At 35.3% G+C, this 24,941-nt stretch overlaps 1 protein-coding gene across 1 annotated transcript in view; it reads left to right on the plus strand.

Annotated features, from left to right (window-relative positions):
* The window catches only part of LOC107693056 (neuronal PAS domain-containing protein 3-like), a 322,349-nt gene that overhangs the window by 189,407 nt on the left and 108,001 nt on the right, over positions 1–24,941 (plus strand). The window contains exon 5 of the mRNA XM_016492306.1: positions 22,408–22,497. Coding sequence (XP_016347792.1) covers positions 22,408–22,497 — 90 coding nt within the window. The remainder of the gene's footprint in view (positions 1–22,407; positions 22,498–24,941) is intronic.

The raw sequence follows: 24,941 nt of genomic DNA on the forward strand, positions 1-24,941 counted from the left end.
ATATATATATATATATATATATATAAAGAGACAGATAGCATAGTAATGTGCATAATACAAATATAATATGATATAAAGAACTGAACTGACAGCAAGCAGTTGCTATGCCATTTTATTCTGTTAAATTTTTAATTAATATTTTTAATCTAAAAGAATATCTTTGGACTGTGGAATATCTCTGGTTGATGATGAATGACATCAATAATATAATATTATTAGTTTATATAATTGATCAACTGTAAAAGTGAAACAAATTCCAGAAACATCATTTGTATTGACATTTTTATAAGCATATGTGTTTAGCTGACTATTGAAACTCATGAATAAAACAGAATCCAACAAAGAAAGAGTCACAAAAAAATTACTCAAACTACACTGTAAAAAAATTCCATAAAATTTACGGTAAAAAAACAGCAGCGTGGTTGCCGGAATTTTACCGTAAAAAATACGGTAGCAACATTTTAGGTTTTACGGTTTTAACTTAAATTTACAGTTAAATACCGTAATTTCATTAACTGATATAATGTTAATATACCAACCTATTGAAGTACTGAAATCTGTTTTGTATCTTTGCAATACACTGATAAAATGCAGATGGTGATGAGAAAGTCACATGATGAACTAAAGCCCATCACAAGCAGCTTTTAAATAATAACATATATAGAAGGTGCACGGTGTCATTCACACAAACACTAAACACCATCATGGTAACACACATGAAACTGAAATAATGCAATAAACATTAATTTAACAACATTAGGTGTAACACACAACCCTAATATACAAAACTGATAAGAAAAAAACTAAGAAACATAGTTTTACAGTCTTTTACCGTTAAATTCACGGTCATTTTTTGCTAAAAAAACAAATTCCCTCAGTTCATTATTTAAATTCTTTTATCTCGTTCACAATCCAAATAAATCTAAAGTATACAACTTGTATTACTTGAGGAATATGTCGAATGCACTGAATTGTCTTATTTTCTCTTAAACATCATTTTATTCTTTACAAATAGCAAAACACATGCAAATGAAGAGCGTTTGAAGCATCTCCCTTCGGTGGGCGTCCTAATGGAAATGTATGTGCGATTTCTCCCCAACACCTCAAATGAATACCAATTGCGTGAACATTAGGCTTGAAAGAATCATTAATTGAGTCCGAAATTGACACGGTCCCGGCAGAGAGCATGAGGCGGTCTCTCCTCGCACCGTTCTGATCATGCTTATTGCTCTCTAATTGATGTGGAAGTTTGAACTGTTCAATTCACTGGGCTTTGGAATTGGAAACTCGTAGACCAAACCTCATGAGAGGGAATGATTCTCTCAGAAACAGCAGAATTTATTGTGCCTAGTTATCTTGTCTGATAATAAAATCCTGCCAGGCAGTATGTCCTTTTAATTGTTTGTACATACAATATCAGTTTTTACATGTCTTTACAGAAAGCAGAATGTATTTTAAAACTATTGTTTTGCACATTTTTAATTACATTGAGTTTTTTTTATTGATATGACATTATTTTTATTTTTAAGCATATATCCCCCCTAAATACCCATTATTCAAATGCATATAAATTTACTTTTATTTAATTTGATTTATTTATTTTATTGTGCCACTCATACACTCAATTATTGTTGTTGTTTGTTTTTTAATGATAAATAAACATTTCTCCATAAATGCTCATTATTCAAGTGCATATTTTATTTTTCACTCATGTGAAATTAGAGCTTATTGAAAACTTAACTGTTGTTTTTTGTTTTTTAATGCCATTGACAGTTTTTTTTTTCAATTATTAGACATTATTTTCATGACACTTAAGCATATTTTCCCTCTTAAATACTCATTATTCAAATGCATATTTTATTTCATATTTATTTTTTTCACTCATAGAGAACCCGAGCTTGCCAAAAATAGTTTTGCAGTGATATTCGTGCTATATAATCAGAGTATTTTAGTTATCAAGTTCTAAAATATGATACTAAAAACACGGTAACCACATTTTCAACTAGTTACTATTGTGAAACCATTATAAATCTATGTGAGATCTGCTGTAAGAAGCTTTTAAAATTTATTTCTAAATTACATATTGATCTCTTTTTTATGCCAATGTTACCACAGTTTTACTGTAAAAATAACTGTATTTTGGTGGAATTTATGGTTAACATGTTATTTGACATATGACTCATACGGCCCTAATGAAATCATCACATCATAGAAAATATAGTCAATACATTTTGCTTCACAACGTCTATTTAAAATTTAATGGATGTATAACACACAAATGTCACATGACAGCCGGTCTTCATCTTTAGCATGGCAACAGTCACCATGTTAAACGTTGACCTGACTATGTAATGTGTGTCATGTTGAAGGATCAGTTAATTGCTGATTAATTTTGAGATAATTAAGAGGTACAAGGCATGTGGAGGAATGCCAGAAAACACAAACCAGAAGAAATAACATGGTAGATGAGGGAGAAAATGAAAGACACATTGATCGTTTTGGACAGAGTTTGGTATAAACACAGACTGCCATGTGTCCAACAGCAATCTAAAATAGCAAAAAAGCAACTGATAACTACAGTTTGATTTATGAAATCGACACATCTCTTGTTTTAAATATGAATCTGGGGTCGTGTCACACTTACATCTCGCAGCACTTTGGCCTGAAGTCGCCGAAGTCGCCATGTGTTTGATTGACATGGCTAATGCGATTCAATTAATTCCCAGATGGGCTCATCTCTCAATGGCCCCTCAGGTCTAAAGGGGAGCCGGTATTTTGGAGGGGTGGAAGAATGAACGGGTAATATGTGAATAGATCCACTTCAGAGCAGATAGGTACAAAGCAGCCGGGCACTCGTGGGAGAATTGAAGTGATATTGAGCTTCTGCAGTAAATGTAGAAGAGGATTACAAGCTCTTGTGGCGAGTGAAGAGACTACACATTCATTCCCATGTCCTACTCGTGTCCTTGTGTCTCTTTTTCTTCCTCATTCTATAGCTGTTCCTGGAGAACGGTACGGGGTGAAATTGATGCTCTGTCGGCCAGTTTGATTTCAGCAGCTTGGGTTTTATTTGTTTGTAGAGATGGATTTCACGGAACGTGTTCATTAATTAATCAATTTTAGTAGAGTTGAATGATTAATGCCAAATTTGCTTGATTTTAAGTCCTTAATCACAATACATAGTGAAAACATAATATGAAATCTTAAAATATTAACTGAATTTACTATTGCTTGTCTACAAGTGTTCGTTTCCATTATTCATACAATATGATCATGCAGTAATCATAATGTTAAATGAAGCATGTTAGATATATCTGTACATATCTGTTAGAAACGTGCTAGTGTATTCATAGGTTCATTAGGTGTGTGTAGCATTTTTGTGTAGTGTGTGGAGGAATGTGTGTGTGTGTGTGTGTGTGTGTGTGTGAGACAGGGTTCTCCCTGGAAACTTTGTTGCATGCTACTGATATTTTGAAGTAGTTTAACTTTTAAAAATAGTTAGTTACTTTACAACCTGCTAACAAAAAGGCTAACTAACTACATTGCAGCTAAACAGATCTTTCTTTTATCTGTATAAATGGATATTTTTATTTAATTTTTTTAATTTATATATTGGTACAAAAACATTCAATAAGTTGCCTTTTGTCTAGATTACAAAATTATAAATTACTTATAGAAATAGAAAATTTATTGTAATTTATATTAGAAAACATAATATGAAATCTTAAAATATTAACTGAATTTACTATTGCTTGTCTACAAGTGTTCGTTTCCATTATTCATACAATATGATCATGCAGTAATCATAATGTTAAATGAAGCATGTTAGATATATCTGTACATATCTGTTAGAAACGTGCTAGTGTATTCATAGGTTCATTAGGTGTGTGTAGCATTTTTGTGTAGTGTGTGGAGGAATGTGTGTGTGTGTGTGTGTGTGTGTGTGTGAGACAGGGACCCTCCCCTTCCTAAACCTGTGCAGGCTCTCACTGGCACAGAGCTATTGACATCTTGGCATTTGGTCCAGTCTGTCGGCTCTCCCTGGAGGGCCCGTTTCCTCCCATCCCAGCCGTGTATTGATTGGTTAATTTGATAGTTCTATCACCAATCAGCTTGTGTCTGACCTTTTGCCTTGGCAATGATGGCAGAGCGCTCATTTCTTCATCGTCGGCTTCGCCATACATTGACCTTTGCAGAGAGAATGTCAGCGCGGCCCTTGATCGTAACCTGTCACTACATTTGTTATAAGTAGGAGTCACCCTCACCTTTGACACCCGATGCTGAGCCTTCACCAAAGCGGAAGAAAGCGGAAGAGCCGAGCAACACCTCACCGTGTTTAAAAAACACCAGGCAGCTCGGGATGCATCGCTATGCGGCGGTAATTCATCAAGTTGTCATAAGCATCCACATGATTGAAAGCCGAAGACTGATTTTGGTGGGTTGTTATAGTTTTTTGTGTGATGTTTTAAGATGATAAGCTAAACTGAAACACGGAAAGAAATGACTGCAGAATTGTGTTGGAGGTCAAAGGTGTGATGAAACTGATGTTCGACTCACTTTTCACCCCTAAATTAAAAGAAATTATTAAGAAATTATTATGGGCATAAAAATTAAGCCTGTTTTTTATTTTTTTCCCCTCCATTATGAGTTTTTATTATATTTATAATAATAATAATACATTATTTTCATAACAGTTAAGCACATTCCCCCAATACAAAATACTCTAATGCATAAGTTTTATTTTATTTTATTTTGCGATTTTTATTAGATTATCATTACTGTAATGCATCTTTTATTTTACTGCACACGTGTAATTGTCATATATAATGCTACAATGCAGAAAAGTCTTAAAGGTCCTAAAAATCTGAATATTTTTCATGCAAAATATAATTTGTTTTTTTTTTCTTTTGATTTTCAGGATGAAATATGACTGGTGTAAAAGTATATATCTCAATACTGTATTAAGAAATTATGATTTGCATAAAAATTAACCCTATTTTTTACATCCATTATGAGTTTTTATTATTATGACATTCATTTCCCAAATATACACTCTACTCTAATGCATAAATTATGTAATTATTTCATTTCATTTTATTTTCCAGTGGTGATTCTTATTAGATTGTCATTACAGTAGTGAAAGATATATGTCCAAAAATGTGATGTGATTTTTTAAATGCAAACTATAATTCATTTTCTTTAGATTTTTAGAGTGAAATATGACTGCGGTGAAGTTGTTTCACAATATTGTGATATATTACGTCACAATGCAATATTGATGTTCCTACAGCAAGAATCAATATTTTTTTTGGAAATATAGGAGACTGACCAGCATTCAGAGCAAATCTGTGAGAATGTGACTATAGCATTTGGCCAACACATATTCTGTTATTTCTATTCAACCAAATCTCAGAATGAGTTAAGAATATAATTGTGCAGAGTGCTGTAGATGAATGAGAAACAAGTGAGTTTTGAATAAGAATAAAGAATCACAGTATATTCATATCGTGACTCAGTCAATATCATATAACATCGAATCACTATGCAATACTATTTTCGCCTGTTTGCTTATATTTAGAACAGAAGGAACTGCAGGTGTCCCACAGGGATGTCTCATTATCACAGACTGGAACGCTCTCCCCTTGGGAACAGCCCAGATTTTATACTTCAAACTCACTTTCTCGTTTCTTTCCCAATGAAAGACTTTTAAGGCACTCTGTTCTTATTAAACTACACTTTTGATACAAATATGGAGCTTTCACACACAGGTAAGAACTGCTGTAGCTGCATTCTGGGAAAAAAACACGGGTACATGATTCTTACTGCCGCCACATCTGTAGTATATGTTGTGAAGGTGTTGTAAAACATGCTGTTTTATATCCGTAATGAAGCAGCATGATTAGAGGGCCATGTGGTGCGTACCTTGATCGCACCCAGCCTCGCGTAAACACCTGACACGGCGAGTGTGAGCACGTTCTTTACACACCTCCTGTATCTGTCATTACGCCACATGTGAGCAGCACCAGGCAGTCTTTAGTGTGCTTCTTATGGGCTCATAACGGGGCTTTGGGTGTAATTACTGTGGCTTTAAATGTGTTCTCAGAGGAAACAAGACCAATAAATACCCATATACTGCACAAAGCCTCATCCATGATGCCGTCTGCCTCTGGTTTTGCTGCTTTTGTGGAGAATTACTGTTATTTAAATCAGATTTTGCCTGTTTTAGGCATATAATCTTATTTCAAATATCAAAACATATATTTAAATTAGTGCTGTCAAACGATTAATCGCGATTAATCGTTTGACAGCACTAATTTACATATTTTTATATATTTAGTTTAATATTAAATATGATATTAAATATAATAACGTTTAATGTGAAAGTATATTCATTTAAATAAATATTTCATTTAAATTGATAAATGTTTACAGTATTTACATGTTATGGTACTATATGTTGTATTTGTCTTACTGCAAAAGTATTACTGTATTTGTTTGCTGTAAATATTGAGAACCACCACTGATAATAATTAACACATTCTGATGCATTACAGTAATGAGAAATAATTTAAAAACTTAATTGTCATAAAAATAATGTCACATTGCAAAAATTATCCTAAAAATGGATTTCATTTTTATGCCAAATATACTTTTTTTTTTGTCTTTTTAAAATTAATTTTATTAATTTGTATTGAAGTTTTAGCTACAGTATCTTAGTACATCAAGCAAGTTCAACTTAATAAAAGTGAGAAATGTGGCCTTGGAAACTAGCTGAAATAAATTAAGTTTTATTAATTTTATTTCCGTTATTTCAAGTAATGAACATGTTTTTTTTTTTTTTTAATGGTTTAGTTTTAGTTTTAGTTAACACACCTACACCTACGTGTATTGAAAAATGTCCCTTCCTTTTGGTTAACTAGAGATAACGAGATGTTTGGTGTTTTGTTGTAGCATATCCCTGCGATTACAATGCCACGGGGGTCCGAGAAGGCCCAATGAATAGTTGAGATATGAAAGCAGAAAAGAGGAGGGATTTGGTGTGTGCTTTATCAAAGCTTGGGCGAAATACTCACGAGATCAGGCTGCGTTTAACCCAGATTAAACCGCGGAGGTCCAAGTGCTCTTCAAAACAAAGACAAGTTCAAGACTTCCTTCTCTTAAGGATGTGTCAAGGGCAATCCAGACAAAAGACGAATGTCTTTTTCAACAGGGCGATAAGCATCTGGGCACAGGCGGCATAGAGCGCTGCCTTTTCTTCCTGCGTTCAGCCTAATGTGGCTACAGTGATTTAACCGAATATGACCGTGGCGATTTCTTATCTCCGCCTTAAGGGTATAAGCTCAGTAACCCCAGCTTTGAGTGATAGGTTTGTGTGCAAGTACAGGGTGGGCCGGGGGGCTCGGCGGAGGAGTCTTTGTATTATAGAAATGGACGACTTGTTGGAATGATTAATGCTGGTTTCAACCCGCAGACCTGTATCAGGCGAACTTCCCTAGACAAATCTTTTGCTGAATCTTAAATTCAGCAAGAGAAAAGGAGTTATTCTCTATTGATTTTGCCTCCCTCATGTATCCTCTTTCTGTAGATGTGAGAACTTCCCATTCCGATTCTTTTTGCATCTGATTTCCTATGGATGTATTGTAAGTAAGTGGCTCATTTTTTATGCCGCCGTACAAAAGGCCTGTCAATAGAGACTCCCGTGCCCACCGCATTTGTTCCTCTATATGAGACGGGAATGCACGAATACAATAAATAAATCAACGCACTTGTCAGCCGCTAGCAGGGGAACAAAGCGAGTAACAAAACCATTTTCCCTTTTCTGCTTTTAATGGTAATGCCACAGGATTGTAAACTTAATGAGATAAGGTTATCAATGAATTCACGCCGTCTTCGCTGCTGTCTTTTCAGAAAGCAAATATCATTTAGGTTTGACGCTACTGTAGGTTTGTTGAGGCCATACTGAGCGGATAATCAAATAAGCTAATACATCTGAACAAACAAACCAACAGGCTTATGAGTCTTTGTATTATAGAAATGTACGACTTGTTGGAATGATTAATGCTGGTTTCAACCCGCAGACCTGCATCAGGCGAACTTCCCTAGACAAATCTTTTGCTGAATCTTAAATTCAGCAAGAGAAAAGGAGTTATTCTCTATTGATTTTGCCTCCCTCATGTATCCTCTTTCTGTAGATGTGAGAACTTCCCATTCCGATTCTTTTTGCATCTGATTTCCTATGGATGTATTGTAAGTAAGTGGCTCATTTTTTATGCCGCCGTACAAAAGGCCTGTCAATAGAGACTCCCGTGCCCACCGCATTTGTTCCTCTATATGAGACGGGAATGCACGAATACAATAAATAAATCAACGCACTTGTCAGCCGCTAGCAGGGGAACAAAGCGAGTAACAAAACCATTTTCCCTTTTCTGCTTTTAATGGTAATGCCACAGGATTGTAAACTTAATGAGATAAGGTTATCAATGAATTCACGCCGTCTTCGCTGCTGTCTTTTCAGAAAGCAAATATCATTTAGGTTTGACGCTACTGTAGGTTTGTTGAGGCCATACTGAGCGGATAATCAAATAAGCTAATACATCTGAACAAACAAACCAACAGGCTTATGCGTGATTGGTGGAAATGAGGGAAACAGTAATTAGCCTGCGATATCTGACAGCACCTTGTGACAGGATAATGTCGTTTCTTTGGAATATATTCATAGACTTGTTGGTGGGTTGCATGAACAATGTTTGCATGTATAATTAGAAGAAATGGTTAATGATGTGTCTGAATGTGTGTGACTGCACTGACATGCTGTAAATATAGTTTTAGCTTTTATATGCTTTTTTAATTTATTTTATTAACAGCAATAATTGACATAGTAACGTATACATAGGATGCAAAAAAAAGCTCACTAAGGCTTTATTTATTGGATCAAAAATACAGTAAAAACAGTAATATTATGAAATATTATTACAATTTAAAATAACTGTTTTATATTTGAATATATTGTAAAATGTAATTTATTCCTGTGATGCAAAGCTGAATTTTCAGCATCATTACTCCAGTCTTCAGTGTCACATGAGCTTTCAGAAATCATTTTAATGAACTGATTTGCTGCTCAAGAAACATTTATTTATTTATTTATTATTATTATTATTATTATAAAACAGTTGTGCTGCTTAATATTTTTGTGTAGAAATGTTTTCAGGATTCTTGAAAGCTCAAAAGAACAGCATTTATTTCAAATATAGATCTTTTATAACATTATAAATGTCTTTACAGTCATATGATTGATTTAATGCATTTAACTTAACTTATTTAAGAAAATAAAAAATCTCACTAACCCCAGGTTTGTGATATTGGCTTTATTCAACAGCAAAGAGGCAAGCTCAGTGCAGCCATTATCAGTTCATCAAACTAGTAACCAAACCATTCTTTAATGCCCGGTTCAGACTACACGATTTTAGCCCGATTTTGCCACGATTTGCTTGACGTAGGGTGTCGTGGGGATTCGTAAACGTCAATGGGTGTCGGGACGCAAGATTCCATCGTTTCAGCTCGTGTAGTGTGTCATAGTGGATGACAACCGATTCCGCGTCTGCGATGCTTCACGACATCACGACGGAAAGACTAGCATATTAAAAAAAATTTTCGTCATCCACGACGATTTCTGTAACATTGGTGACGTTGACCAATAGCAGCACAGAAGCTCTTTTATACACAGGTTTCAAACATGGCGAAATGAAAGAGAGATGATGGTGCTGCTAGGTGGAATTATGAGATGGAGGAAAGGTTCGTGGAGCTGTGGCAACAGTACTCCTGCCTATATGATGTGTCATCGAGGGACTACCACGACAGAACAAAGAAAGAAAAATGCTGGCAAACTATAGCAGAAGCGCTTCAGCAATGTTTACACTTGTTTTCGAAAGTCAGTCGCTAGTTCCACCTTCTCGATGACATCACGCACGTCATTAAAGACGGCACGCGATGAATGGTCGGGAAGCAACGTGTAGTCTGACATGTTTCTTGTCCACGACACGAAAAGATTTTAGGAGTCAAAATCGTGTAATCTGACACAGTGACTATCGTGACCGACAAAAATATTGTGTAGTCTGAACCCGGCATAAGTTCTTTAAGTATGCATTTTGAGTAATAAAGTAGTATCCTTGATTGTTATTCTACATGGAATGGGACTCCACAAGAGAAACTTTCAGAACTAGACCTCTATTTGTCGAAAGGCCCGTTGTAATTGGCCCATGGGTGAGAAAGATCCATGTTTTGATTAATCAGGGTAAAATCCTTCATCGATACAGGCTCCAGCATTTCAAACAGACTCAAAAGCTCCATCACAGAGGTGAAATCCATAGCTCATAACAAAGGATTGAAAGATGGCAATGATTTACCTCAGATGACCACAGCAAAACTCAGCCCAATGTAACTGTGCCTGTGTGAGTCAGTCAAACTTCTGCATGAGGGAGAGATGAGTTCATTCATTTAAAGTAGATGGCAACTGTTTGTTGTTTGCTCCCTCCACTCAGACGAATTAATTGTAATTTTATGAATTTATGACGTGCTGTGCCCAACTCTTGATATACAGCAGAGAAAACTCTCCATATAGAATAATGGGGGTCTATAATTGAACTTATACACGTTAGTTTTAGTGCTACAATGTGAAACATTATCAGCTATGTGTTTTCCAGATAAATTATGTTCAATTCTGAAGTTATCCACCAGAGTGAAGGAGAAGCTGCCCTTAAAGTGCTTACACAAAGGAACGAAGCGTCACAAGTCTCATCACAATTGCCAACTACAGCTCCCCTTGTGGCAGTGTGTAGAATTGCACTATGCATTTGCTGTGCGTTATGAATTGCATTTCGTCATGTGAAATGGAGCTTGTTTAGATATGTTTATGTCGAGTATTTTTTTAGCCTTAGGACCAGAACACTTTAGATTTTCCTCTGAAACTCTCAGGCCAATAACGAGACACATATATCTCACCCTTTATTCCAATTTCCACCTTTTAATGTTTCCCTCAACAAAATCTCCAGAACTCAAGCATTTTCATTCTCCCAGTGTGTCTTGATCCCCCTGAGCGAGCTATTCAGTCTGGTGCATAAACTATTCTAATGTGTGCAGTTTTTCTTCCATTCAGTGTGCTTAAATATTACAAAGCATTTAATTATAAAAACTGAGAACAGACGCAGTCTTGGGACTGTCAGTGGGAAAAATAAATGTACAATCAAAATTGCAATTACCTGCAGAATTTCAGGGGTAAACAACATCAGAAATCTCACAACAAACACAGGCTAGTTTGCATTCCAAAATGAATACAGTTAGATCCAAAGCAATTTTCTCTTATTTATCTTAGACGCCATGCATAAATAAAGCAAGGGCATTGAAGCAATTAGCATAATTAGACTGTGGTGGTCAGGCCCTATGCGGTTTCTTAAGAGGCATGGCTGAGATGTGTGTGTGCGTTTATGTGTGTGTGTGTGTGTGTGTGTGTGTGTGTGTGTGTGTGTGCGCTGTCCGTATTGAAGGGCTTCTGAGCAGTCATTGTTAGATGTTTTCATACAGGAGAAGGCAAACAGTGTTGACTGTGTGAAGGTCCTCATTACCTGCAGGACTGCCGTACCCTGTCTGGACCGGCCTTGGGTCTCCAAAACAAAACTTTTGCATTTTCATGTGTCTTATGTATTGTGCATGAATGCATAGCAAATCATCACCTGCGACAAATTCACTTTTCTTTTATAAAAAGGCCACACTTTCGCAGAAAAAAAACAATGATTTCCTATTCATCTCTGAAAGACTGAACTTATTGCAATCATTGTTTGGATAAATCGTCATCTTGCATACTAATGACCTTATGTATTTGGAGGGTATCTTTTAAAGGGAAAGATTATTTGTATGTACTATATGAATTAAAAAATATATATTTCCAGCGCAGAACTCTGCTGTACTTATGGATGATAGTGTAAGTATGAAGTGTATCTGTGCACTTAAAAGAGTTTATTTGATGAAAGCTTTGAATAAGTGGCTCTATTTTTGAGAAATAAATGTCATTAAAATTCATTTCAGTCATTGCGATTTTTTTGCGATCATTTTAAGAGGAAATTTCCCTGAATTTTTCAGCAAGGCTACAGTGAATATTTCTAGGCTTCGTTGTCTGTTCTCCATAATAATCTCCTATTTGATTCTGTTATTCATTATTGCATGTTTTTCTTTCATTCTGCAGGATCTCTGCGATATTCCGGATTTTATTTTGTTCCATTTCCTGCAGGATTGAACTGTTTTAGCTTGAGGTTAAGTGGCGGGACCATCTACAATTCACGTGCCCAAATCATATGGCATGCATTTGGATTTTATGTTAGCAGAAAATTAACAAAAAAATCAGAATTTAGTTTTCAACAGTTCCTGGAGTTCTTGTTATCAGTTCTTTAGTGCATGTTAAAACAAAACTACAAAAGGTAACTTGCTCTGCCTCCTAACATTATGATGGACAAAATCAAGTGTTACTTTTTATTTGTGTTAAATATCCTGTTTCAGTCAGAAATGTGTTACTTTATGCAAGTTTTATGGGAAATGTGCATATGTTTAGTGTCAACGGGCAGTTCTTCTCTAAATCAAGTCAAGCCCCCTATTTGTTTGTACTGACGTCATATTGTTTTATTAAGCCTGTGTTTAAACACATAAGCATTCAAATTATGTTTAATCCTCTTAGGGTTGAGCTAAATCCCTCCCTTAACCCCTCAGATTAAACTCAGACAATATTTCCTGTGGATGAAGCCCAGACGTGTTTGTAAAGTACAGATTTCTTCCTCTCTCTTTCTCTCTACCTTTGCTCATGATAATACATGCTGGCCAGTCTCAGCGTTTTCTTGTAGCCCAGATATTATTGTCCTGTGTCATCACCCGAAGGTGACTGTTATCACTTAATTAAATCCTGTCGCGGAGGGAAGTCGAAACAATATTGTTGCCTGGTCACCCGAAGGAACTTTTTAAAAGTGGGATAGTTTGTACAAGGAAAGCTGGCGTTGACTCTTCTGCTCCTGGAGTGCTTTTGTCATCCTCTCTTGTGACGGGTGCTAATTTAGATTTCATATGTCAGCTGTCCAGCTGAGACAACACTATTTATGTTTTACATTTTTTGCACTTTCTTTCTGTTGATAGTATCAGGAAATTATTGCGGACAGAGAGGGAGTAGGATCAGGGCACAATGCCGACAACTTCTATAATATATATATATATAATAAATTATATAAATAATAAATTGTAATATTACAATAACTTAGTAAATGAAGTGAATTATTACAATATATTATTATCTATGTATGTATGTATTGCATTTTTTATTTGCTTTTTTTACTTTTCACTTTTTTACTTATATAGAAATCACAGCAGCAATAAATATATAAATTGTAAATATTTTAAAATTCTTAAACTATTTAAAATTCTGTAGGCTATTATTATTATTTTAAATTATTTGTATTAAAAATAGAGAGAGAGAGAGCGATCAGAGGCAGTACATTTAATACTGTAATAAAAATTCATATAAAAATTCAAAAATGTTGTTATTAGGCTAGATTTCTTTTTGTATTTGTCACATTATAACATCATGTGGAAATGACCTACTTTTGCTATTGTAACCATTTCAGTTGAGTCATATTGCCTTTTAATGACTGATTCTGGTACTGATTTTATTATTATGATTATGTGTCTCATATCTAATGTTGACAAATAACTTTTAATTATTGTTTTGTTTCTGATTTTTGACTATAATTATGATAAGTTATTTTTATTCCAAATATTTTCATTTTTGTTTTTTGTAAGTACCAAAGCATCATTAATGGAACTGGAATTCAATTAAAGAACCGGACTCATTAATAGCAGCCAGAACTGAAACTGGAACCAGAACCGTTAAAAGTCTTACGATTCCTGTTCCTAGTGTAGATGCTGATATGTTTGACTCTGAGATTGAGGGTATGCTAAAAGTTTGAGAGAGGGCCAAGCAGCGAGATCTGATGCTCTCACACCTGTTTTAAACAGATGCTTGTAGTAGGTCATTTGGAGTGAATAAATATGGCACGTCGAGTAGCCCCCTCCCCCCAGTGCTAAGCCCCATATGAAATGAGCAATGTAACGACGCTCTTATTTGAAAGAGGTCTCGGTGAGGGTTAGGATGAGTGGTTCGAGTATCTCCCGTGCTGGTGCCTTCAATAAAGAAATCAATACCACGCATCCATATTTGCACATTTCTACATGGCTTGTCAGCTTCAAAATTGACTTCAGTGAAAATATCTCTCACGGCTCCCGCGGCAATTTAGAAGTTCTGATAAGATCTCTTTTAACACCTCTCATCTGTCTTTTTCTCTCTCACACACATATAGACACGTTCTTACTCTCTGTATGTCACTTTTCCCACACAGACGTCTGCTGTCTCACTCATGCTGTCTGTCAATTTCAGTCTCTCCAGGTTGAAATTTTAGTCAGTTTCATCTGCTTTTATGGTGCAGCAAATCATAACAGTTTCTTTAAATGCTTTTTATAGATGAGGCTTATTATTTTGAGCATAATAATTGATAGCACTAATGTTTTTGTCAGTGTATTACGTGATACCAAAATCTGAAATGGAAAGCTCTCGAGCATCCTAAATTTGTTGTAGTAGCGTTTTCAGTAGAGACTGACTATCATTATTTAGTTTTTATGCTTATGTGCTTATTTTATATATTATATATTATAATTATATATATTATCATATTTATTAATATTATTATTATTAATAATAATATATATGTAACAATATTATTATTTTACATTATTAATATTATTTTATTAATCAAATTTAGTTTAGTAGTAAATTAATCATTTATACTGTTGTAATTGTTATTATTTATCCCATTATTATTATGCTTAGTATTTTATGATGCTTTTTTTGGGGGGACACTCTATGTCTACTGTACATTTCTCACTTGAAAATGAATGCCTTTTATTTAAAGGCTGTTAATCGGTAGAGTTTGTTTATTTCTACTTTTCAGGCAAGTGCAATTTAAGTTTTAATATTATTTTGAATTCATTCTAATTTTTATACTTTTCCTTTTAATTTTAGTTAAAGTGTGTTTTATGTGTTTTTGCCATTTTTAGTAGTTTGTGTTTTTTTATGTCTATTTTATTCATTTTTATTTCAGCTTTAGTTTTTAAACATCAAGGTCATCTAAATGAAAAAAAAATGAATAAATAAATTGTATAAAATAAAATAAGTTTAGGGGTTTTCATTTTTTTTTATTTTAATTCAGTTAAAGTTAACATTTTATTTTTTTTAGTAAGAAAATTTGTTTTATGGTTTTAGTTCTAGTTTGCTATAATAACCCTAGAATCGCATTTATATACTTCAAGAAATGTTATTGGAATACTGTGTCTAAATCTGTTTATTGTATGTACTTTTAAGGCCGTGTCCTCCAACCTTTTTTTTTTTTTTTACATATTTCAGAGAGGTTTAAGTCTTAATTTGCACTCCATGCTGGATTCCTGTTGCTCAGTACCTGTGAGAGTGAGTCCACATGCTCTCATGCTCAGGTTTGGCCAGCCCTGTGAGAAGTCTTAATTGCAGTTGTAGTTGTTCATCATGGAGGCTGTTGGAGTTTGGAGGGGAAGGAGGGATGAGATTGGGAGAGATGAACATGTGGCATCTCCCCCATCGCCAGCTGCCCCGCTCCTCTCTGCCTCTCTCTCCCTCTTCATTTTGTCTGACCTAATAGTTAATGATATGTTAATAGTCAATGAGGCTGCTCTCGCCTGGCGTCTGCTGTGTGTGTTAATGTGGACGTGCAGTGGCTCTGGCCGGGATGCAGCCACTAGATTGATGTTTACCAGCTTGTGTGTCCTTCAGCTCACGTATATTTGTCCTTTCTTAGAGAAAACACAAGGCTACTGAGTTACAGACCATGTTTACTGCTGTAGCACTGGTGTGTTCTTGCTTGAGGGGTTGTGGTCTATAGTTGTAGCATCTAACAAGTGCTTACAGTGAAGCAAAGAATCATTTGTCAAGACACAAGCTTTCTAGTTTCATTTAAAGTCATCAAAAACGAGCATTGTCAATGCATGCGATTTCTGTGATGTTTATTTTATCTATCAGGATTTGATGGGATAGCTATTGGATGGCTCTAATGTATTTGGTTAATATTATTTTTCTGTGCCTACTGCTTATGTCGACAGAGGAAAAGTGGGAAAATTCTATGATTTTAATTATAATTTTTTTTTTAAATGTATTTTACTTTTTGTAATCTCCCTTTCAAATAATGTGCACAGTAAGACCAGGAACATGTATTATTTAGTCAACATGAAAACCACTTTATTTCTGTGATTTGACATGTTTTTTGAGTCAAATATATATACTGTATATATATATATATATATATACGCACACACACACACACACACACTGTAACGGGGATGACGAGACGTGAGACGTGTGGATCCATCTGCAAGCTTTATTAAAGAGACGTGGTAAACAGGCAGGGTCAAACAATGGCAAACAGGTATATAGCGGGCAAAACACAAGAATAGTCCCAGGGCTAGCGTAGGTCACCGATCGGCAGACAGAATCACAGGGGCGAGACGAGAGGGAAAAATCCAGGAAAACAGGCAAAGATCAGAAACCGCGAAAACAGGCAAGGCAAGGCAAAAACAAGGAAAACTCAGAGACTCGGAATGGGGTACGGGCTAAACAATACTCAGCAGAGAAAGGTGGTTAGAGTGGGTGTTATATAGTGAGTGAGGTGATTCGAAACAGCTGTGTGCAATGAGTGCAATCAGTGCAGTGTGCAAATCGTGCAAAGAATGATAGGATATGTAGTCCGGGGTGCTATGCAACAGTTTGTGTTGTGCGAGAGTCAATGTAATGGAAAGGGTGACCTCTGGTGGTGAATAAACGGAAGTCCATGGACCGAATTCGTGACACACACACACACACAGTAAAAACAGTGATATTGTGAAATATTATTACAATTTAAAATAACTATTTTCTATTTTAATATCTTTTAAAATGGTAAAAATTTTAATGTAAAAAAACGTAATAAAAAACAGCAAAAACAACAAACTTTTGTAACATTTAAATATCTTTCCTGTCACTTTTGCTAAATATAATGCATCCTTGCTGAAAAAAAATATGAATTTCAAAAAAGGGTTAATGAAAAAAAACTTGTGAAAATGTAAAATATATAAAATAGATCTAAAGGGAAATTTCAGAGGAAAAAATACACTGAAATGCTAGATTAAGTCCATTCTCTCAAATGATGCATCATGTTTATAGAGCACAAATCCTGGCCTTCCATTCTCCTCCATCCCTGTCAGTTCATCTATACACAGAGAGACCGCGTTCCTCCCCAGTGGAGGGTCTCTCTTGGACTTTCTGACCTGAGAGAGACTCCTCAGACTCTGATACGGCCATGCAGACGCAGCCCTGGCTGTCAGGACGGACCCGCAGCAGTCACCTCCAGCCAGTCTGCAATCATCTCCTCCCTGTTCGCCGCTGCTCTTCCATCAACCGCGCGGCATCTGTGGGCCAGGTCTCTGAGGAACACTGCTTGCCTCTGCCTGGCTCCCCTCCATGATAAACAGCCTCTGTTTACAGGCTAACCACTGTGTAAAGTGCACAATAAATCACTAGCCAGACAAACTTCTGGGGGAGAAAAGTGTAACATTAAGATGGGCCTTTTTTGTCATTTGTTTAAAGCAGTCATGCCTGGCAAGCAGCTTCTCTCTCTCTTGCTCTCACTCTCTCGCTCTGTTGTCTAAAGTGCTGAGAGAAGGAAGAAAGCATCTCACAGAAGGGAAATGAAATTCTGTATCCGTTAGGGATCTGCACATTTGACCTCAGGCAACAAAAGCAATAGAATCTAGATTAAGATTAAACATAGATGAAATTAAAACACATAAATCAATCTTCTCTAAGTTTACGCTATTCTCAAATAGCATTAACAAGAGACAATATTAATTCAGCATCATATAAATTAATTGAATATTATATTTGTTTTGTAGACATAAAATCTAAATGTACCCTATTACATTTCTTAATAAAAAGTAAATAAGTTCCCGAGAATACTGTACACAATATGTATATACTGTATATTAGTGTGAATTATTCTAAATTGAAGTAAAGTTTTTTTCTTTAATATTTCTTCAAAATGTAATACATTTTTGGCCAACATTCTTGTTGAAAACCCTTGGAAATTTCAATTATAAATATGTGAAATCACAGAAATTAAGTTGTTTTCATGTTGACTTTATATATTACATGTTGGCCTAGCCTTATTGTGCACATTATTCTAAAATAGATAAATAAATACGTAAATTATATATATATATATATATATATATATGTATTTATTTATTTTTATTTGTACATTTAAATTTTTAAAAATGTTCATTCTAAGGAGATGTTCCCACAGAATATATTATAAACCAGAAAGACATTAGTTCCCATTATTATCCCATTTTGCTAATATAAACACTGATTTTTGCACATGAAATTTTTTTTTTATCTAATTGGTCCATTGTTTTAAAACTAACATTGATCGCCTCTTGAAAAAAAAAAAGAATCTTAATAAAGATGTTTGTTTTGGGCATATTTACATAGACCAACAATTAAAAAATAGCTTGGATAAAAAACAACAATGCATTCTGTGTGAACAGCCCCTGAGTGTCAGTGAGAGGGTGCAAACACGGTCAGTTAAGAGTAATTTACAACCAATTTGGTGCAGAAAACCTTAACTGATATTATAAGTGGACTTCAGGGTCAAAATTAAATGCTTGATGTGTAGAATATAGTCCCTTGAAGCTTTTTGATGCTGTAAGTAATGTAAATAAGCGTCTGTGTTAGTGTAGCATTTATGTTAAATCTATATTGGCATATTAGCATTTCAAATGTAAAGTGCCATATAATGGGCTAGTATTAGCATTAGCACAGTGTAATGTAAAGCGTAAGTCTAACACATCACCTCCAGCAGATGCGTGCTCAGGGAGGAAGTGATGTGCTAGCGGGCCGCCGTGGGACGTGCTGTTGTCAGCTGCATATCAGCACGCTGTAAATAGCCCAAGGCTGCACTGTTTTATCGGCGAGTAGAGACCGCACACTCTCTCGCCAGCTGCCGATGCTGCTTTAAACTCGCAAATAAACGAGAGAGTCTGTGTAAACCTGATTTTCATAAAAAGGTAATCGGATCAGCTGTGACATTGTGCACAATACCTTGTTTTTTTTCTTGTCTTTCCTTTCTGGCATTTTCTCGCCCGGGGTGCATCACTCTACAGATTATCTGAGGCAGTGGGAGACAATATGTAATTAACCCATGTGACCTCAATATCTTAATTGTTGACTGTTGGAGACCCAACAGCAGCACCTCCGGCAGTGCTATCCGTACCATGGGGCTTCCTTTAGTCCAAAATTCCTAATTATGCACTCGTAATGCAGAAATGACCCAACACAACTGCTCTTTTCTTATGCATGTGACTTTTATCGATATGAATATGGCTTTGTTTTGCAGAATATTTATGTATGGCATCTGTGATCAGGAGCTGTTCATTAGCGGTGCTTGCTAAACATTGTATTACACATTAAGTGTTGGCTTTATCCTGCACTGTTTGTACTGCAGACTTGAATGATGGCTTAATGGGAGTGATAGCTAAAACTGCTTAAAATCTTGCAGCTTTTTGAGGATAGGTGTGCTTTATTTTTGCCTGACGTATGGTTAAAATGGGCAAAGAAATCCCACAGACTTAAATTGGAGGAGGAAACTGAGCCATAGAGACTAGACTAACATAGAGACTCAGACTGGTAAGCGATCATCCAGAAAAAGTTGAAAAAAGTAGTTAGGTATACTTAAACGTTTTTTGCACGGTTAAAACTAGTATATAGGGATGTTGTCACGATACTGAAATTCCTAACTTTGATATGATACCTTGAAAAATACCAATATTCTATACCATTTTTGATACCTCGGGGGAAAATTGCTACAACATTAAGGGCATAAAATTTTATATTTTTGTTGAAAGATGAATAAAACCAGGCTAGAACATGACAGTGATGTATATTTTCAGATTAATTACATTTTTTACTGTTTCATTCATACTCGATGCCCTCCAAATATGCCTCACAAATGTAATGTAACTTATGACATTACAGGAAATTCCTAATATGGACAAAGACATCCAACTATTGATGTAGCTGAATAAAAAAAGAGATAGAAATGCTTAACTGAAGACAACAAACACACGACTTCGGCGATATATGGTTTATCTGTGCTCTTCAAGCCATCTCAGATAATTTCATAAAAATACAATCTATTTCTAATGCAATGCTAATCAACATAGCCTGCATTACAGCATAGAATACTATAAAATATATTGGTAACACTTTCTATGAAGCCCGTATTTATAATACATTATAAGGGTATTCTTAAGGCATTATAATGAATGCATAATGCATTATAAAAAAACGTATAATATGTTATATCAACTCATGAATAATCATAACAACAGTTATAATACATCATAATACTTACGTATTTGTGGTTATAAGTTTAAGAGTATGATTATTTATAACACACAATGAACACCCACATTCATCTGATCTGCGATCTGATCTTATGGCTGTTTGAGAGAATTTTTTTTATTATTATTATTACTACTTATAAGTGGTCTTTGACCGCTTTAAGTAAAGTAGCATAAGAAAAATGGCAAGATATGAGACTTATAATACATTATAACTATGAGAAATATAATCCATTGTAAAAGTGGATGCAACGTGTTCATTGTGTTATAAATCATCATACTCTTAAAAGCTATAACCACAAATAAGTAAATATTATAATATATTAAAACTGTTCTTATGAATATTCATGAGATGATACAACATATTATAAGGTTTTTTATAATGCATTATGCATTCATTATAATGCCTTAAGAATACCCTTATAATGTATTATAAATACGGGCTCCATAGAAAGTGTTACCAATATATTTTCTGCCTCATTTTGTAAGAAGCCACATCAGATGACAAAAGTTGTTTCAAACACTTGACTGATGTTATGAAGTGAGTATCAATATGTATCGAAAAATCTATATTTTTGAAAACAATACCAGATTCCTGTTTTAGATCAAACTGATGCGTCTTTAGCACCCCTCACTGGACATTTTGCTTTTAAAGTGCTGTGAAAAATGAAAGAAGCAACATAATATCCTTTTGCAGAAATGTCATCACAGGAATGTTGTTCCAATGAAGCCTGTGTTGTCATTGATAATGAGCGAGCAGAGACAGGCAGCAAAACGGTGATGGCACTGAAAACACAACCGCTTGCCAAGCTGTGCTAGCAGCTCACACCATGCAAAATAAAAAGTGATTTTGCAGCTGCAGAGGGTCATTGACCAATCACGGGTGATTTTGTTCACAATCAAGCACTTTAGCTTTTATGTGATTTTGTGTGTCCAGCAAAATTTTTCTGTTGTTCATGCTGCTACTCTTTGAGAAATAACTTTTTATTGTGAAATGAATTCCATTTTTAGTTCTTTTTTTTGTGCACAAGTATTATTTTAGTATAATGGAGATTTGATTATATTTTTTATTAATAGTTTGGATTAGTTTTTATTTTTAATTTTTATTAAGTTTTAGTCATTTTGTTGTGTGTTTTTGGGATTTTTTTTTTTGTCTTCAAAGTTTTTATTATTTTTTATTTCAGTTTTACTTGTTTTATTCTAGTACATCAAGTAAATTAAAAAAAAAATGTTTTTTTGGTATTTTTTTATTAGTAGTTTTTTTAATATATTATATTTTATTTTATTTCAGTTCATGTTTATTTTATCTCAAGTAACACTTTTTTTAATGATTTTAGTTTTAGTTAACTATAATAACCCTGACATGCACCGATTAATTGTTCACAATAGGATCAATGCATTTAGAAAATAGTGTGAATTTTCATTTCATGCTGACTTTAACCTTAATATTGCGTTGGTGGCACATTCTGAAATGTAACATTACATTTATCGCAATCTGATCAATCCATAATTTTTCTACTTGTGTGATTGAGCTGAACAATGAAATCGAGTTTACAGGGGGAAAAAAATCTAGTTTTGAAAGAACACTGCTACCTTTATTGATATGAATGAGGCATTTTTTGCCTAATATTTATGTATTGCTCACACCGTCCCTTACAGTTAAAGCGTCTGTGATCCGAAGCTGTTAATTGACGTTGTAATTGTTGTTCTTTAATGATCTGTAAGTCGTTTCCACACGGGATGCGGTTCTGTTTGTAATTCTGGGCTTGATGGCTTCCGTCTCTGTGCTGTGAGGAATAAGCTATTTGCGAGACTCTCGCCTGACTTGTTTCTTCTCTTTCTCTCTTTCTGTTTCCTCCACAGTCCCTGGATGGATTTGTATTTGCACTAAACAAGGAGGGGAGGTTTTTGTACATCTCAGAGACGGTGTCCATATACCTGGGGCTTTCACAGGTGAGTGCACGTGAGATTTTCACTCGCCAATCTCTTTTCGTCCAATGGTGCGGAAGAGAATCTGGACAAATTAGTGTTAGATAAACTCCTGCGGGTTTGTTAGCTGCTGTTTAATTCGCGGCATTCATCACTGCATATTTTAAGCACTGGAGAGATGTTCTCATTGGAATGCTAGCGTGTTCCCCGCTTCTGTTGGCTTGAGCCCAGGCTGTTCAATAAACAGACAGATCGGCGAGGTCAGACGGTGAGAAAGTGACCTTCAGAACTCTTGCGGTCCTGTCTAGCTGAGCTTCATCTCGAGTGCTAGCAGGCTTCAATCAACCCAGACACGGCTGCACAACAGGCAGCTTTTGTTCACCGTTGGTTGAAAATTCACACAAATCATCAGAATCGTCTCTTGCTGTCCTTGGATGAGGGGATCTAACCGCACAGGTGCCATCAAGATGCTCACTGTAGCAGTTACTGTAACAGTATAACTCATTTTTGTCTATGAGATTGTGGATCATTTTGGATGTGTTCAGGATAGCAAACTACCCACTAATTTTGAAAGAAAATGCTATGCAGCTTATATACAGTTCACAGTGTGTGAGGGTCCAAAATGTGCAGTGTACAACCTGAGCACACTGCATGAAGTACTGTATCCCACAATGCAATGCACTCTATTCGACCTTCCATTTCTAGTTTGGCAAATGAACCAGAGGTGATACCAACCTCGATTTTTTATTTTTATATATATATCTCAGAGACTTGTTGTACTCAAAATTGGATTCAGCATACTGTATAAATTTATTTATCTATTTTTGAAGAAAAAAACAAAACAGGATTCCTTATATATACTGTGCACGGTCTAAGAGTACCTGGATGACATGGGTTCAAAATATTCAGTATACAATCAAAATACGGTATGCCACAATGCCGTGCACTGGATTCAACCTTACATTTCTAGTTTGGCAAATGAATCAGAGGGGATACCAACCTCAAATTTTATTCTCAAAGACTGAATTTAACATGCAATATGGCCATGTGACAAAAACATAGCATGCAACTTCTGTAATAATTTATGGTTGTATAATGCAAAACATTTTTATATACTTAAAGGGTTAGTTCACTCAAAAATGAAAATTCTGTCATTAATTACTCACCCTCATGTCGTTCCAAACCCATAAGACCTTCGTTCATCTTCGGAACACAAATTAAGATGTTTTTGATGAAATCCGAGAGCTTTCTGACCCTGCATAGACAGCAACACAGCTACCACGTTCAACTCTTGGAAGATTTTAGCATGGTAATGGATATGACAGTGTTAACATATTTGGTCTTGGCAGAATAGATCTGTTAAGCTGCTGCTGCTGAATTGCTGCTGCTGTTGGTTTATGCTGTTGTTGTAGATTATTGCTGCTGCTGCTGCTGCTACAAAGCGAGTATAGGAACTTGTTACTGCCAATACATACGCCAATACATTGCTGTGAGTATTTAAGACCTGCTGCTGCACAAATAGCATATATAATAATAACCCGTAGTGGACCTATACAGGTGGAGCTGGGGAAGGTGGAGGGTTTCAGAGGAACTCTGAAAGTGTGCTGCGAACTGCTCTAGTGAATGTTAAGCAGCCATTTAAATGTAAAGCAGTAAGCATATGCAACATGAACCAATCAGCTTGTGCCAAGTCGTTTAACTCTGTGAATATTATCAATTTGCATTAACGACCCATCAGCCTGCGCCATCTAGAGTTTCATGACAGGACTTTGCATTAAGGACATTGATAAAAAATTGTAAAGAAAACAAAAATTACAACTTTATTCAACAATTTCTTCTCCCAGGGTCAGTCTCCACTGCCATTCACGAGAGTACCACGACGCATCCGTGTGGTGCTGCTGACACAGGAGCCGGCGTTCTGACGTAGGACCCGGATGCGCTGTGCCTTGTTTGCAAGCAGAGGAATGCACAAGTATACATTGTGGTACTCTCATGAATCCGCGTCTAAGAAAAGAAATCGTTGAATAAAGTCATTATTTTTGTTTTTTTTGCGCACAAAAAGTATTCTCATAACTTCATAACATTACGGTTGAACCACTGATGTCACATGGACTATTTTAACGATGTCCTTACCTTTCTGGGCCTTGAACTTTGTACATCTAAATACCTGGATGACCTGCCTTACAAATATACTGCATAAAGTAATACTTTATGCAATGCATTCGATTTTCAATGCACATCTTTCATTTCTAGTCTGACAGATGAACCAGAGATGATACTGTTCAGAGATGATATGACTCTGAAAATTAGGATATTTTTACTCAAAATTTGATTCAATGTAAAATAATCATATGTATTTCTGAGATTATAAAATGTTTTGCATAATACTTTGAAAGAAAGTATTATGCGTTATGCATACTGTGCACAGGATGTGTGTATTTTGTTTGTTTGTTTTTTTATCCAGATAA

The sequence above is a fragment of the Sinocyclocheilus anshuiensis genome, unplaced genomic scaffold, assembly GCF_001515605.1.
Source record: "Sinocyclocheilus anshuiensis isolate Anshui unplaced genomic scaffold, SAMN03320099.WGS_v1.1 scaffold261, whole genome shotgun sequence".
NCBI lineage: Eukaryota > Metazoa > Chordata > Actinopteri > Cypriniformes > Cyprinidae > Sinocyclocheilus > Sinocyclocheilus anshuiensis.